This window comes from Sphaeramia orbicularis, chromosome 1 (genome assembly GCF_902148855.1).
Source record: "Sphaeramia orbicularis chromosome 1, fSphaOr1.1, whole genome shotgun sequence".
In the NCBI taxonomy this organism is placed as follows: domain Eukaryota; kingdom Metazoa; phylum Chordata; class Actinopteri; order Kurtiformes; family Apogonidae; genus Sphaeramia; species Sphaeramia orbicularis.
The window spans coordinates 46,724,212-46,739,600 of record NC_043957.1 but is presented as its reverse complement, the minus strand read 5'-3'; the positions used below and the strand labels follow the sequence as shown (position 1 = coordinate 46,739,600).

General features: G+C 37.8%; 1 protein-coding gene across 6 annotated transcripts in view; it reads right to left on the bottom strand.

The window, feature by feature from the left end:
* Positions 1-280: 280 nt before the first annotated feature.
* npnta (nephronectin a) overlaps positions 281-15,389 on the bottom strand; it is a 153,078-nt gene continuing 137,969 nt past the window's right edge. For all 6 annotated transcript variants that reach the window (XM_030145995.1, XM_030146002.1, XM_030146009.1 and 3 more), the window contains 4 exons: positions 13,817-13,906; positions 12,630-12,728; positions 9,673-9,932; positions 281-1,449 (listed from right to left, as the gene is read on the bottom strand). In XM_030145995.1, the coding sequence (XP_030001855.1) occupies positions 1,339-1,449; positions 9,673-9,932; positions 12,630-12,728; positions 13,817-13,906 (560 nt within the window). In that variant the 3' untranslated portion in view covers positions 281-1,338. The remainder of the gene's footprint in view (positions 1,450-9,672; positions 9,933-12,629; positions 12,729-13,816; positions 13,907-15,389) is intronic.

Here is a 15,389-nt window from a genome sequence, read left to right as displayed (position 1 = left end):
GCAACTATGTGCTTCGCAAGTTACAAGCATTATACCATAACACAGGAACATACACAATTTGTGCACTTTAAACACAGCCTTGCATACACAAGGTTTCCATCTGTATAAATGATGTTTAGAGTTTAAGAGTTGCTGCAATACCAATTCATCCAATTTATATTAACGTATGAGTTACTGTATAAACCACACAACAAACGGGATCTTTAGATTATGTACATACACACAACTACATTTACAATAATACAATTTGTGAAAGCCTAAAAAGTTGTAGGTATCGGTCTTTTATAACAAACTGCACTTAATATAACAAAGCACATCCTGCATAATAATAGAAAGTAACAGCTGATCTGCAAGTTTCAAAATCATACACCGATTCTGTCTGGTATATTTCAAGTATCTGAAAAACGTGTCTGTGGAGTCGAACTCATTTTTGGAGGCTTCAATTAAAGATCATGGTAGAAAATGTGCTAAATTTTTCAAACCCCCTTTTCTGCCAAATAGAATTGAAATAATATGTCAAACAAAAGACAAGAAAAGGTGCATCATTTCAGTCAGAACTGTGCTATAGAACTGTAGCAGTACCGTAAACCTGTGTTAGACCGAGAAAAGCTGGGGTTTGTGAATCGGACTGATTTTATGTTTTCAGTGTCCACCAGATTTGGAGGAAAATGAAAATCCATTTTGCCTCTAACATACTGTTACCTGTACTCCTAAATGAAATAACACCTCTGATATTTTGCTGATCACAACAACTAATATTTTGCTGATCACAACAAAAATGCACCCCTGGCCACATGTTTTAACATCAAGCAAATAAAATCCAATGGCTCATGGTTAAAGGATCAAAGCAACGCAAAGCAGATGGCTAAATGAGGGAACAACCCTCTCTCTGGGTGGAAATAAAGTGAATGTCTCTTAGCGGTGGAGCTGGAAGGCTGCCAGGGCTGTGTTAGGCAGAGGACATTTCCATGGTAAGTAGGTGCATGCAGGTTTAAGTGTAACACGGTGATGGAGAGAGAGGGAGACGGAGGAGATGGGGGTGGGGGTGTGCTGCTGGGATACACCCATGAGATTTGGTTCAGTCTTTGTATTCATGGACAGTTGAATAAAAGAAACCCAGCATTCCGCAGATGCACTTTTTTTTTTTTTTTTTTTTTTTCAGATATTATTCACTGGATAACAGGGGGTGGGCTCGGAGTGGAAGGGGAGGGGGGCACTGGGCGAGGGTGGGGGTGAGGGGAGTAGCCGAGGCAGAGTTAACTGGAGTCACAACAGAGTCAGTTCTCTTTGGGATGATATTCCCTCTTATTTTCTCTCTGCCTTTCTCTGCTCAGTCAGTCAGAGTCTCCTTAGATTGTGTTCTTCTGTGCAGGAACCTTTTGTCAGGGTGATGTCGTCCACAGCCATCTCTCCACTCCTGCCTCGCCCACGCTCCCCCTTCAGGATCACCTGGTGAAAGCACAAAGGAGAACATGGAAACACTGGCAAACAGGACGGCCTGATCACAATCAAGGTGTGCAAGTACACTGAACAAAAATATAAACGCACCACTTTTGTTTTTGCTCCCATTTTTCATGAGCTGAACTCAAAGATCTAAAACTTTTTCTGTGTACACACAAGGTTTATTTCTCTCAAATATTATTCACAAATCTGTCTAAATTTGTGTTAGTGAACACTTCTTCTTTGCTGAGATAATCCATCCACCTCACAGGTGTGGCCTATCAAGATGCTGATTAGACAGCATGATTTTTGCACAGGTGTGCCTTAGGCTAGCCACAATAAAAGGCCACTCCAAAATGTGCAGTTTTATCACACAGCACAATACCACAGATGTCACAAGTTTTGACTGTGTGAGGAAAATGGTGGTCACGCCAAATACTGACTGGTTTTCTGACCCCCGTGGACCACCCAATACAGTAAAACTGCACATTTTAGAGTGGCCTTTTATTGTGGCCAGCCTAAGTCACACCTGTGCAATAATCCTGCTGTCTAATCAGCATCTTGATATGCCACACCTGTGAGGTGGATGGATTATCTCAGCAAAGGACAAAGGAGAAGTGCTCACTAACACAGATTTAGACAAATTTATGAACAATATTTGAGAGAAATAGGCCTTTTGTGTACATAGAAAAAGTTTTAGATCTTTGAGTTCAGCTCATGAAAAATGGGAGCAAAAACAAAAGTGGTGCGTTTATATTTTTGTTCAGTGTATATTAGCATCAGTTATGAATTAGTATTGCAAAAAGATACCCCCAAAACCATTCCCAAAATGTTTCTTTGGCCATCTTATTACTCGATCTTGCAATCTTCCAAATTTGAAGAAAATTGGATAAAAACTGATAAAATGGCGACCCAATGAGCGTGAAAATGTGCACAATTTTATTGTTATAAGAGAGCAAAAATTATTGTACAGAATGTTTTGTAACACAATAAATTATTACTACTCAACTCCTGTGTCTTTTTTATTACAAAATACGCACATCACATTGCTTTTCATTTATTGATCATTTTTGTTGAACAGCTGTTTGATTATCAATTCTTATTTTCAGTATTAAGACAATCAACCATTTTGTTCTGAAAACCTTTCTTTTACAGGCCTTTAATTGTAAGAATAGAATGGGAACCTGTTATTTAAGTATTATTATGACTAAATATTAGGCCTGTAACGGTACACAAAATTTTCGGTTCAGTATGTTTTCGGTTTTCAAAGCCACAGTTCGGGTTTTTTTTTCGGTTCGGTACGGGAAGAAAGAAAACCTCTCAAAATGTCCCTTAATGCATTTATGAATTTTTTAAAACATTTTTCTCCCAATTTTTGGAGACAATAGAATATAGAAAAACAAGAATAATATAATTCTGCTGCTACAAATCAAATAGAAAATAAAACAAATCATTAATATTACTAAATATATTTTAAACATTAGTATTGCATTTTTCCCTGAAAGGTAGTTTCGAACAAACAAGAAAAATCTAATCACAGTTCTGTCAGTTCACATTCTGCATAACAATAACAAAAAAATTCCACATGAAGTGCAACATTAATAAGAGGACAAACTGGTATTCTCTTTAAACAAACTGAAGAGAAACTTTGACAACACAATGAACCAAATTATGTATTTTAGGACAGAAAACAAACTGTGTTGTGTGCCTGTGTGCACGGGGATTTTTTTTTTTTTTTTTTTGTTGGAGCCAGGGGGTGGGGGGGCACGCAGTTATATACCTGGGGGTGCAGTCCATAACTAACGTAACAAACGCTGTCAGGAAACGAAAGTGAAAGTTTACATACTTTCAACGTTCTATTTATTCCTCTATTATACAATGTACGTGATAGACAGACAGACAGACAGACAGACAGAGCAGGTGTAAGTGTTTTAGAACTACCGTAGTTCCTAGGGGCCAAACAACGTCCGTCTTATTAAGGTCTCTTTCCTCATTGTTGTCTTTCACCTGAACCTGAACTGATCCAAACTGGACTGTACTGATGGTGGAGGGTCTTCAGTCTCTTCCTTCCAGGTTCACATCATATTTGTTGTTGTTTTTTTAACCTTATATCAGCTGCTATTTCATATTTTGGGTCAATGTGTGCATCCTTCCATATGTCCGTGTGAAACTTGCGTGGATTTAAAGTTCCACATCGAACAACGTCTTCTGTTCCTATTTCTTTTTCTCATCATACTGTGCCGTTTCGGTACAGCTGTGTACCGAACCGAACAGGTGTGTACCGAAACGGTTCGGTTCGTTATGTGTACCGTTACAGGCCTACTAAATATGCACAACTAGACAGATTTTGGTATGCTCTCTGGCTGCAGAAAATTTGGGAACAAGGTGGCAAATGGATGTTTACGTTGAACCGGATGTTTTCAATGGTGCACTGTTCACCAAAATTCATGTTGTGTCCGTACACCAATATACTTCCATCAATAATATCACATATGCCTTATAGATATATTATTATAACTTGTTCACAAATGTTTATTTCCTCCTGTACCAGGAAGACTTAGTTACAGATCTAACACAGATGCGACCATGTGGTAAGCCAGATTTCCATTCCAACCTTGTAGAGTCCGTACACCAAGTAGTGTCCATACACCATATCAAAATATGTGGGTCTAATTTTATTGTTTCTGTCAATATATGGAATTTTTCAGCACGCATGCTTTGGACACATTTATGCAATAAACAATGCATGATTATCCTGAGTGCTGAAACATTTGTATATCTTTGTAGGCATTAAATATGGAGGCTGTTAGGCTGGAGTGTCCATACACCCAATAACTTCTGATTTGACAGGGGTACAAGCCTGTGAAATTTTTACTAGACACCATAATACAAAAATATTTTGGACGTTAAAAGAGAAATATCAGACAAATAAAATGGCCTGTCTGATTTTTTGATAGAGCATTATTATTTTTTATCTATATGTGCACCCTTTCTGGTACCCTTGATTGTGATCAGGCCGAGGAGGAAGTGTAGCACACTGATGTACAGTAGGAATGGATGATGATAGAGGACACCTGTCACATCTTTAACCCTTTCATGCATACTGGTCACTACAGTGGACAGTTATTCTACCGCTGTTCTCTTGTATATTCATGGGTTTTGTTGTTTTAGTTCCATATCAGCCAACACAGTGGATGCTTATGCATCATCCCAAACACTGCAATTCATACCATTACTGTAACTTTGCTGTTCTTGATAAACCTGATCTGCAGTAACATGTTTGAGTGTAAATCAATGGTTATTTGTTAGACCAAAAGTTTTTTTTTTTTTTTTTCATATTTTCTCCATGAAATGAGCAATAACAAGCATTAGAATATGTTAAAATGGGAGAAAACATCAGATTAGCAGCATTAAAATGTTTTTATTTCATTGTTTTCTTCTCATTTTCTGATATTGGGTTTAAACCAGTGTTTTTCAACCTTGGGGTCACCTGGAATTCAAACGGGTCACCTGAAATTTCTAGTAATTGATAAAAATACAAATAATAAACTTACTTATAAAAAAAATGTGGTGAGTTGAGTGAGACAATCCCAATACATAAAAGACATGACAAACTGTGAAGCTGAAACTGAAGCACTGTGGTACTGTTTATCTGTCAAATGTTCATTGTGGTCGGTTTTAGATGCTGCAGCTCTTTCATAATTCATAGTTTGAGTTCTTGTTTGTTCAGTATTAATTGTCAGCCTTGTAAATACAAGCTGGACTGACTGTACATATCCTGACAAAGGAAAATCAAATTCTCACTGTGCAGTAATCTACACCTGGCTTTTCTGCCTCTGTCCATAATAATATACATTATATAGACTGAATGTCATCTAAAATTAACATTTATTTGCAAACATAGTATAGCAATCTATTCCATGATCAAAAACAAATACATTTTAGCAAAAAAAAAAAAAAAGTCTCCATTTTGAATGTCTGGGGTCACCAGAAATTTGTTATGTTAAACTGAGGTCATGAGCCAAACTGGTTTAAACACATGTTGTTGTTTTTTACGTCAAAAATTAAATGCATGGACATTTTTCTAACTCCATGAAAAGAAAAAAAAAAAAACAGAAAAAAACTTGATTGCAGTGTTTTTTTCATGCCTAAGAAGGAATAAAACCACTCAAGAAAAAAATTTTGGCTAAGGTTCTTATAATTCATGCATGAAAGGGTTAAAGGGGTCATATTTTGCTAAACCACTTTTTTAGTCTTTGGTTCATTTGTTTGTGTATTTGGACCCTAATAGTTCATAAAGTTTGAATTTTTGGGCACGTAAATGAAACTATCTGTCTAAGATTGTTATGATTGTTGATATTTATATTATTATGTATATTTTGCTTGTTTGCATATATGTTAATTTCATTGCATGTTCAAAATAAATCACTAAATCACAAAAAAAAAAAAAAAAAAAATCACAATGTGAACCCTCCAGGTGCTGCAAAGCTATCTTTATATTCATTGCGGCAAATATTTTGTGCATTTCTGCAACCCGTTTCAATTCCTTCTCAATTTGTTATGTTTTATAACTAGTTACGTCATGACATTTGCACAAATAAGGTTAAGACTTCCGACAAACATTTCTCTGAGTACGCCATAATCGTTGGTCAGCAGCAGCGGTTGTAGTTGTAGTCCAACTTCAAGCCGATTACCTAAAATGTTCAGTTATTGTCTGTATAAACGAACACAAGTGGCTGAACAGGGCAGAAAAGCATAGTCTACGTGGTGTCATGAATTGCATACAGATAACACACCACTTTTAACTGCCATGTTATCTGTACGCATAATGAGCTTTTAGCATGTATATTTACGCCGCATAAAATAGCACGCCATTAGCACAATTAGCAGCTAGCGTGATTAGTGGTTGGGTTAGGTTTAGGGTTAGCGATTAGCGGCTTGCGCTATTAGCTGTTAGCAATTAACGTGATTAGCAGCTGTTGCGATTAGTGGTTAGGGTTAGGTTTAGGGTGAGCGATTAGCATGATTAGCGGCTAGCGCAATTAGCGGCTAGCACATTGACACGCCATTAAATGGCGTTAAACAACACACAAAAGGATGAAAATGTATACGTATAGCACGCCAAATGCAATAAACTGGCATCACATACAACGCAATTTCATGAGATCAGTCTGGCATGGTCTGTTGAGCCGCATTATGTAATAAATTCCCATTATGTAATAAAAGTTCAAAATGTAATAAGAATGTCACGTCATCTTGTAATAAAGCCGCATTAAGTAATAAACTGACGCATTTTGTAATAAACTACCTCAATGAATTATGTAGTAAATTTTTTCGCATTATGTAGTAAGTTATTACAATTTGAGAAATTTATAACAAAATGCACTTGACACATTTTTATTTAAAAAAAAAAATGTAATAACATGGTTCATTATGTAATAACAATCCAAATTAATATAATTTCAGAGCAATTTAGTAGAAATTAGTCACAGGAGCTACAGGTAATGGAATCAGAACTTTAACCACACAATTTAAAGATTAATTTAGCACATTACATTTTCCTGAAAATAAAAATGTGTCAAGTGCATTTTGTAATAAATTTCTCAAACTGTAATAACGTACTACATAATGCGAAAAAAAATTACTACATAATGCATTGAGGTAGTTTATTACAAGATGCGTCAGTTTATTACATAATGCGGCTTTATTACAAGATGACGTGACATTCTTATTACATATTGAACTTTTATTACATAATGGGAATTTATTACATAACGTGGCTCAACATGGTCAACAACCTGAAGGGGGTGGGGCATGAAGTGGCTCATTAGCATTTAAAGGGCCAGCGCTCAAAACGACCTTTCTGGTGTCATTACTCAGAAATAGGGTTGAAGACGGACCTGTGGAGTTGAATTAATGAAGAATTCAGACCCAAGCAGAGCATTTACAGTTTATCTAGACCACATTGAAATATTTTAAAATGCATAATTCCATTTAAAAAAGCCAAATATCACTCCTTTAACAGAACCACACTTGTGAAATGAATAATGCTTCAGTCGAAAATGTGAAGTCAGCAGAGGATACGGAAATCTTTCACATCGTATTATATATGGAGCATCACTTTACGCTGGCACTATATGTTAATATTTTTTATAAAACATGTAGACTCTCCAAACAGATTTCTCTGCCAGTTTGCCTTGCCAGCATCAGTACTTCTTGGAGTGATGACAGACACAGACTTGGAAGTTGCCGTCAGTGTGTGTGTGTGTGTGTGTGTGTGTGTGTGTGTGTGTGTTAAAAAGGCACTTAGTTTAGACTTCATGCACCTTGTTGTGCTTTTCATCTCCGTTGTCAGAGGTTGGGAACGTGACTCAACAACACAGTGAATAAACACTGTAGACAACTCCTGCTTTTTGCCTGTTCAAGTCTATTTTCTTCTTCAGTTACAGAGACTTTGTGATCAGTCAGTGCTGATTGTCTTGCATTGTATCAAATGTCAAGGAATTAGTGCAGTGGTTCCCAGTCTTTTTAGGCTCGTGACCCCATTTTAACATCACAAATTTCTGGCGACCCCAGACATTCAAAACCAAGACTTTTTTTTTTTTTTGCAAAAATTTAACTTGTTTTTGATCATGTAATGGTTTGCTATACTATGTTGCAAATAAACATTAATTTTAGTTGGTTGTTAATTACTTTAAACAACAAACAAAAAACAACATATCCATTGTTCCATATACAATGTGACCGAAAGGGTTTAGGCTGAAGTTAAGACTTATTTTGCCTAACGCTATCTCAGTGGTTCCCAACCTTTATTGGCTAGTGACCCCATTTTAACATCACAAATTTCTGGTGACCCGAGACTTTTTTTTTTTCTCTCGCTAAAATTAATTTGTTTTTGATCATGTAATAGTTTGCTATACTATGTAGCAAATAAATGTTAATTTTAGATGACATTTAGTCTATATAATGTATATTATTATGGACGGAGGCAGAGAAGCCAGGCGTAGATTACTGCACAAAGTGAGAATTTGATTTTCCTTGGTCAGGATATGTACAGTCAGTCCATCTTGGATTTACAAGGCTGACAATTAATACTGAACAAACAAGAACTCAAACTATGAATTATGAAAGAGCTGCAGCATCTGAAACCGACCACAATGAACATTTAACAGATAAACAGTACCACAGTCCTTCAGTTTCAGCTTCACAGTTTGTCATGTCTTTTATAGATTGGAATTGTCTCTCTCAACTTGCCATATATTTTGTATTAGTAAGGTTTTTTTTGTTTTTTTTTAATCAATTACTGGAAACTTCAGGTGACCCCATTTGAATTCCAGGCGGCCCCACATGGAGTCCCAACCCCAAGGTTGAAAAACACTGAATTAGTATATCATGATATAATTCAGTGGTTCTCAATCTTTTTCTGTCGGGCCCCCCTTTGGAGGATGAAAAATCTCCAGCCCCCCCCCAACCCCCGCAACATTGTAACAGTGGTGCAATTATAACTTTTATTGAAAGAAATGTCAATATTATAACAATACTTTTTGCTTTTCCTTGAATTATTTGTTGTTCAAATTAAAAATAACTTGGATTTTTGCTTGAACAACACAAATAAACTCAACAAGACTGCTCCGAGACAATATTTTTCCAAATAAAAATTGGAAATGCGCAATTATCTTACAATTATGACAATAAAGTTCCTTTTTTTTAGAACAACAAACAAATTTTGGTAATGAAGATGAACATTTTAACAATATCAGTGGCTGCAATAAGCCTGTTTCCATCGCACATCTCAGAACATTAAAGTGCAAACTGTACGAATTGTGCAAAAACAGAAACATTCCACTTTTTTTTTCCCAGTCCAATCCTTGTCCATTCTCCAAACCTAAACTCTTGGTCTAGTCTAGTGACAGATCACCATGGCAGTAGATTTGTTTGTTGTACGTCCCTAAAATGAGTGCAGGGTGCTCCAACACTAGAATATTAGTTCCACCTGCTACATGTTCTAACCTGAAGGAGAAAAAAAACAAAAACACCCAGGAGTGATCCCATGCCCCCGCTGGCATGCCTTTGCGCCCCCCGGGGGGCCCGCCCCACACTTTGAGAAACACTGATATAATTGCTATCATGGGTGACTTATGGTGACAGTATTGCATCATGACTTGCTGTGTTTCCCTCCCCTAGTAGTGATGATCATGTAAGTTGCTTCGACACACTTCTTGCTATACTTACACTTTCCAGACCTGTTCCCCATAATGTAATCTGAGTGTGCCTCCAGCCATTTCCACCTGTTCGGCCCCAGACTGCTGGGCTGTATTGCTTTCCCTTCTTCACAAACACTTGCAGCATGCCTACGTGGTGTCCTGCCAACTTGTGCCGGAACGACAGGCACAGATTGCCGTCGTTCCAGGGCGGGGTCAGTGGGAGGACCAGTCGAGCCCCTCTACCAGTCCTCTTGTTTCCTACCTCTGGTATAGTGAGGAACCGTCCCCCTGGGAAGGCAAGTGACAAAGTGTTAGGATTAATTTATGCTCATTCTAAATACTAAACACTAATAAATCTATATCATAATACCGGAAGGTCTCAGAGTGTCTGTGTGTGTGTATCAGCATGATTCTGACAAATTGAGATGTTTCTAACTGGCCAATGTGGCACAAACAGTTGAGGAATAGTCTTGTCTCCATATTAAATATCTCGGCAAGTTGATAGGACTGATATTTTCTGAGTTATTAGTCATTTTGGAATACAATAGCCTTACAATCATGTAGCTCTGTTGACTGGAAGCGCACGCTGCATGATGGGAAATAAAGTTAAAAACAGGAATGACGCATTTAATAGCTTGAGTCCATGACGATTGATGGTAAACGTGTCAAGGGATGAGTTCTGTTGGGTTTCTGTAAATTGGCTTAGAGTCTGGTTTTGACCAACTCTATATATAAAGTGTCATGAGATAACTTTTTTTGTGATCTGGCATTATATAAATAAAATTTGACTGATTGAGTGATTTAATTGGTTTTCCCCTGTAAGTCACTTTGGAAAAAAGCGTCTGCCAAATGCATAAACATAAACATAAACATTGATTCTTCGGACAATGTGAGTCACGTATAAGTGGAAGTATTTATCTCTGTCGGCCATCTTTTATAACTCTCTATGGCAACCTCGCCAGGACAAACGACTCACAACAGCGCTGCGATTACCCTCCACCGCTCAGTTTCCCCCAGATTTAGATCAAAACGTTTGTCAGCTGGGTAGGCTCTAGGCTGTAAGTAATGATTATTCTATTTTTATATTATTTAAAATTATTCTGTTAATAGTTTAGCAGATATAGTTTTGCTCTGTAACTGTGGATGAACTGCATCTGAAATTACTAAAAAACAACAATTTACAAAACAGTTATTCGGGTTAAATGGATGCAAACCCTGCCTGTTTAGATAAAACCATGTCTTAAACAAAGGCAATTCTATGAACACCACCAAGCATCATGGCGATGCTGTTTGTGTCAGAGTCATTTATGAATATGTATGAATTTCTTTATTGTTATTCCATATGTCTATCTTTATGTCTGCTTTAGAGTGTTGTTGCTGAAGAGCCTATTGGCATACATTACATAGCAATGTATATTATATACAGTAGTATTGCCCACATGTATGATCCCTCTCAAAAAAAGCAAATAACTGATTGGAACCCATAGAGTTTTACTGAAATACTTATAAAAGAGATTTTTACCTCTGCCAAGTGCAACGGCAGAGGTTATGTTTTCATTGTCTGTTTGTTTGTCTGTTAGCTAGATAACTCAAAAAGTTATGGACGGATTTTCCTGAAATTTTCAGGAAATGTTGATATGGGCACAAGGAACAAGTGATTAAATTTTGGTGGTGATCGGGGGGGGGGTGATTTTTGTTTGTTCATCTGTCTGTTAGCTAGATAACTCAAAAGGTTATAGACGGATTTGGATGAAATTTTCAGGAAAAGTTGATACTGGCACAAGGAACAAATGATTACATTTTGGTGGTGATCGGGGGGTGGGGTGGGGTGGGGGGGTGACTGATCTGCCCTGGTGGAGGTCTGCGCACTCCGAGTGCTTTTCTAGTTTTTTTATGAGTTCAGATCTGATTAGCTTATCATAAATAATACACAAAATAATCAAACTGAATTCAAGTTAAAACTGTATAAATGAGATCCAAAAAAGAAAGACTACCAAAAAAAAACACATGACCCACTTCTGTTTCTTCGTCGCCAGTAGCAAATCGATTATTAATTCAGCTATCATGTAGCTATACAGTATCATTTTAAAAATTTAAAGGTAGAAAGGCTTGTGGGCAATGGCTGATTAATGCTGATGTATTTTGCTTATCTAGCAGGTCCGTGTTGGGCTGACGTTAACTACAGGGGGTGCAGTAAGTATCTGTAGGCCACTGAGGCTTTTTGCATAAGTAATGAACCTCCAATCTGTGCCAAGCATTTAACAGCCATGAGTGTTTGCCAGTAGCTGTCTACAAAACAGACTTAAAGTACTTAACACAATAGTCCCATGCCTCACAACACTGTAGTACAGTACATGGAAAAAGCACGGAATTGTGGGCTCACCTACACCTGCACATTATCCATAAATACGAGGTTTTTGTGGTTAAAATATTTACAATACGTGCAGATGTCTTTATTTGCAGTAATGAATGAGCTCACACTGGCTGAAACAAAGTGCCAGTTCAAATGTCTGGAAATACAATGGTAACCACAGGGCTAAGCCAGTTGGCGAGGAAACCAGACGTAGTTAGTGTCACTCAAACACACTCAGTATGCAGCGTTGTTTAGTCTCTGAACCCCCTCCTCAACTCAGCATAATTCACCGTGTCTTTTTCTCGTCTGAACCCAAGGAAAAAACAGCATCAAGTTCCCATTTAATCGGAGCCACAGGTATCACAGATGGGTCGTGTAATCCACTTCGTATTTGCATCGCTTTGTAGAGCAAAGCACTAATCTGCAGAAAAGACAAACTTCTTCCCTGAAGTAATTTTCAACTTGACCTGTAATTGAGGAGGATGAAATGGAGCCGCTTTAGATCGCCTCGACTGTGTGCGTGTGTCTCGGAGCATGCATAATTTCCATTTTCATTCGCTGATCACAAAAATAAACACTCTCCTTGTTAAAAGTGTGTAAGTGATGAAAATCGACCTTTGACCTTCAATTACCTGATGGATCAGCCGTTGTTTCCCAGTGCACGTCTCCGTCTTTGTCCCTTATCCAACCACAAAGACCGTCATCAAAAGAACAGCTCAGATACCCCGACTCTGAAGAGAATAAAACACCGCTTTTAACACACACACGTCTGCTGTGTGCCTGTTGGAACAATGACACCGTTGGAGCTACATCTGATGTTCATGGTGAAACAATGAAAAGTGTAAATATTTGTGTAGACAGTCGTAATCCTGGAAGGAGCTGATGCACTGAGGAAATATCACAAATGAAACGGACCTAATATTAAATGAAAGTGGAAAAGCATTCAACTAAAAAAAGACTTGTGCCAAGTGGAATTCCATCAGTGTGTGAGTGTGTATTTAAAAACATATTTCAACACATCTAGTATACTATATGCATGTTTTCTATCGTTATAAAATACATTATCATTACAACAGAGTCATAATATTCAATGACTGATGATTTCTTTTCTAGCGACGATGCCAAGACAATAACATTAAGGGAACATAGGCAAAACAAGTGCTGTATTATCCATGCATCGCTTTCCAAAGTGGTTCAGAGATAAGAAAAACATCCATCATTTTGTCCCCGAAATAGAGTTTCTGAGGAACACTTCATAGTTCATTTTCTGAGCCAATGAAAATACCGTCTCTCTTGACACTGCATAGCAAATTATGCACTGTGAACCAAAATAAACACATAACTGAATCATTAAACAATTTAATCTGCATTCCGATGCTATCAATAAATCACACCGTCCAAATATGACAGAGAAAATGATGTCTCTTAATAGAAAGTTTCATTTTACACATTTTTTTGTTTGGACTCCACATTTGAGTAGTGTGGGGGTAAAGAGCAGAACACTGATGTGCTTCCAAATGATCAATTAATAATTCAAGCAGTCAAGCAATCAAGCAAGCATAATGTGAAAAGTGGAAAAGTCTGGCAGTATGTTCTGGGCTGTGAGCCATTATTTAAATGGATATGGCCAGATGTCATGTGTCACCTCCTGGTGAAGGCCTATCAAAACACATCTGGTAACTATAATATCTTTGCAGGAAGTGATTGTCAGTTTCATATTCCCCGTGGAAAATGTGGGTCGTCCATCATCATTTGAGCTGCATAGTCTGCAACGGGCAGGGCTGCTGTGGATTGTCTTCCTCAAATGTTTTGTGTTTACCTGGGTCGTCCTTGGCTTCGTCTGCCGTGTTGCCGAGCTCAATGTCAAAGTCGATCCCGAGCACGGTGTTATGACCATGATTCCGAGGGACTGAGGAGAAAGGGGAGCGAGAGCCAGGTTTAGATAAAGGATTAACTACGGTATTATATTTCCTTCACTGGCATCCTTGCTTGTGGCTATTTTGTGGCTTTGTTTCATTACTGCAAAGTGTACTCTACAAGGATGAATCAATGTCGTGGTTTAGCGCCTGCATATTTTCAGCCAAACACATTATCACAAAACACTGTCTCAGTGAGGAGAAAACATCAGAAAACCTGCAAAAATACCACAAGTCAAATGTGAGTCGAGAAGAGGAAAAGGGTGAGGATTCATCTGATGCAATGTCTGAGAAAATGTTGAGACTACACAACCTGGAAACACACACACACACACACACACACACACACAGGTCCTGAAATAGCCTCTCTCCTTGTCCAATGGGGTCACACTGCTCAAAATACTATAGGCCAAGCTCCCTTATTAAAGGTCAACTGACAAGTACAGTATATGAACTTGTTTCTCACACGGTAATAAACCTTTTGTAGTATAAGACACTTCCGCTAACATGCTTAACCTTTAAGTGTGCAGACAGATACAGGGTGGGGAAGCAAAATTTACAATGAACATTTAGTTGTTTTTTCTCAGCAGGCACTACGTCAATTGTTTTGAAACCAAACATATATCGATGTCATAATCATACCTAACACTATTATCCATACCTTTTCGGAAACTTTTGCCCATATGAGTAATCAGGAAAGCAAACGTCAAAGAGTGTGTGATTTGCTGAATGCACTCGTCACACAAAAGGAGATTTCAAAAATAGTTGGAGTGTCCATAAAGACTGTTTATAATGGAAAGAAGAGAATGACTATGAGCAAAACTATTACGAGAAAGTCCGGAAGATACTATTAAAGAAGAATGGGAGAAGTTGTCACCCGAATATTTGAGGAACACTTGCGCAAGTTTCAGGAAGCGTGTGAAGGCAGTTATTGAGAAAGAAGGAGGACACAGAGAATAAAAACATTTTCTATTATGTCAATTTTCTTGTGGCAAATAAATTCTCATGACTTTCAATAAACTAATTGGTCATACACTGTCTTTCAATCCCTGCCTCAAAATATTGTAAATTTTGCTTCCCCACCCTGTAAATGTATGAAATGAAATATATCACACTCTAATATCATAACTTATCATTCATTTGGGAAAAACAACAAATTTAAGAGTTTTGCATCAGACAGAGTATTATAAAATCTATCCCCAGCATTTCCACGGTGTCTGTGCAGTAACCCACATTTGAACCACTGGTCCCTGACATGTGCCCCGTCCGGTCAGTGACAGGGATGTAGTCTGACAGTCGAAGGAATCCAAAAGCAAAACAAGATACACTTGCACCAGGCTCTCCAGCAATCCCAGGAATCCAGGTCTCCCCATGTCTATCTGTGTTTGTGTGCGTCTGTGCTTTTAAAGAATGTGCCCACACACATTAGAGAGAAAACATACACAGGGAATGTATGATGATGATTATAGCGATATG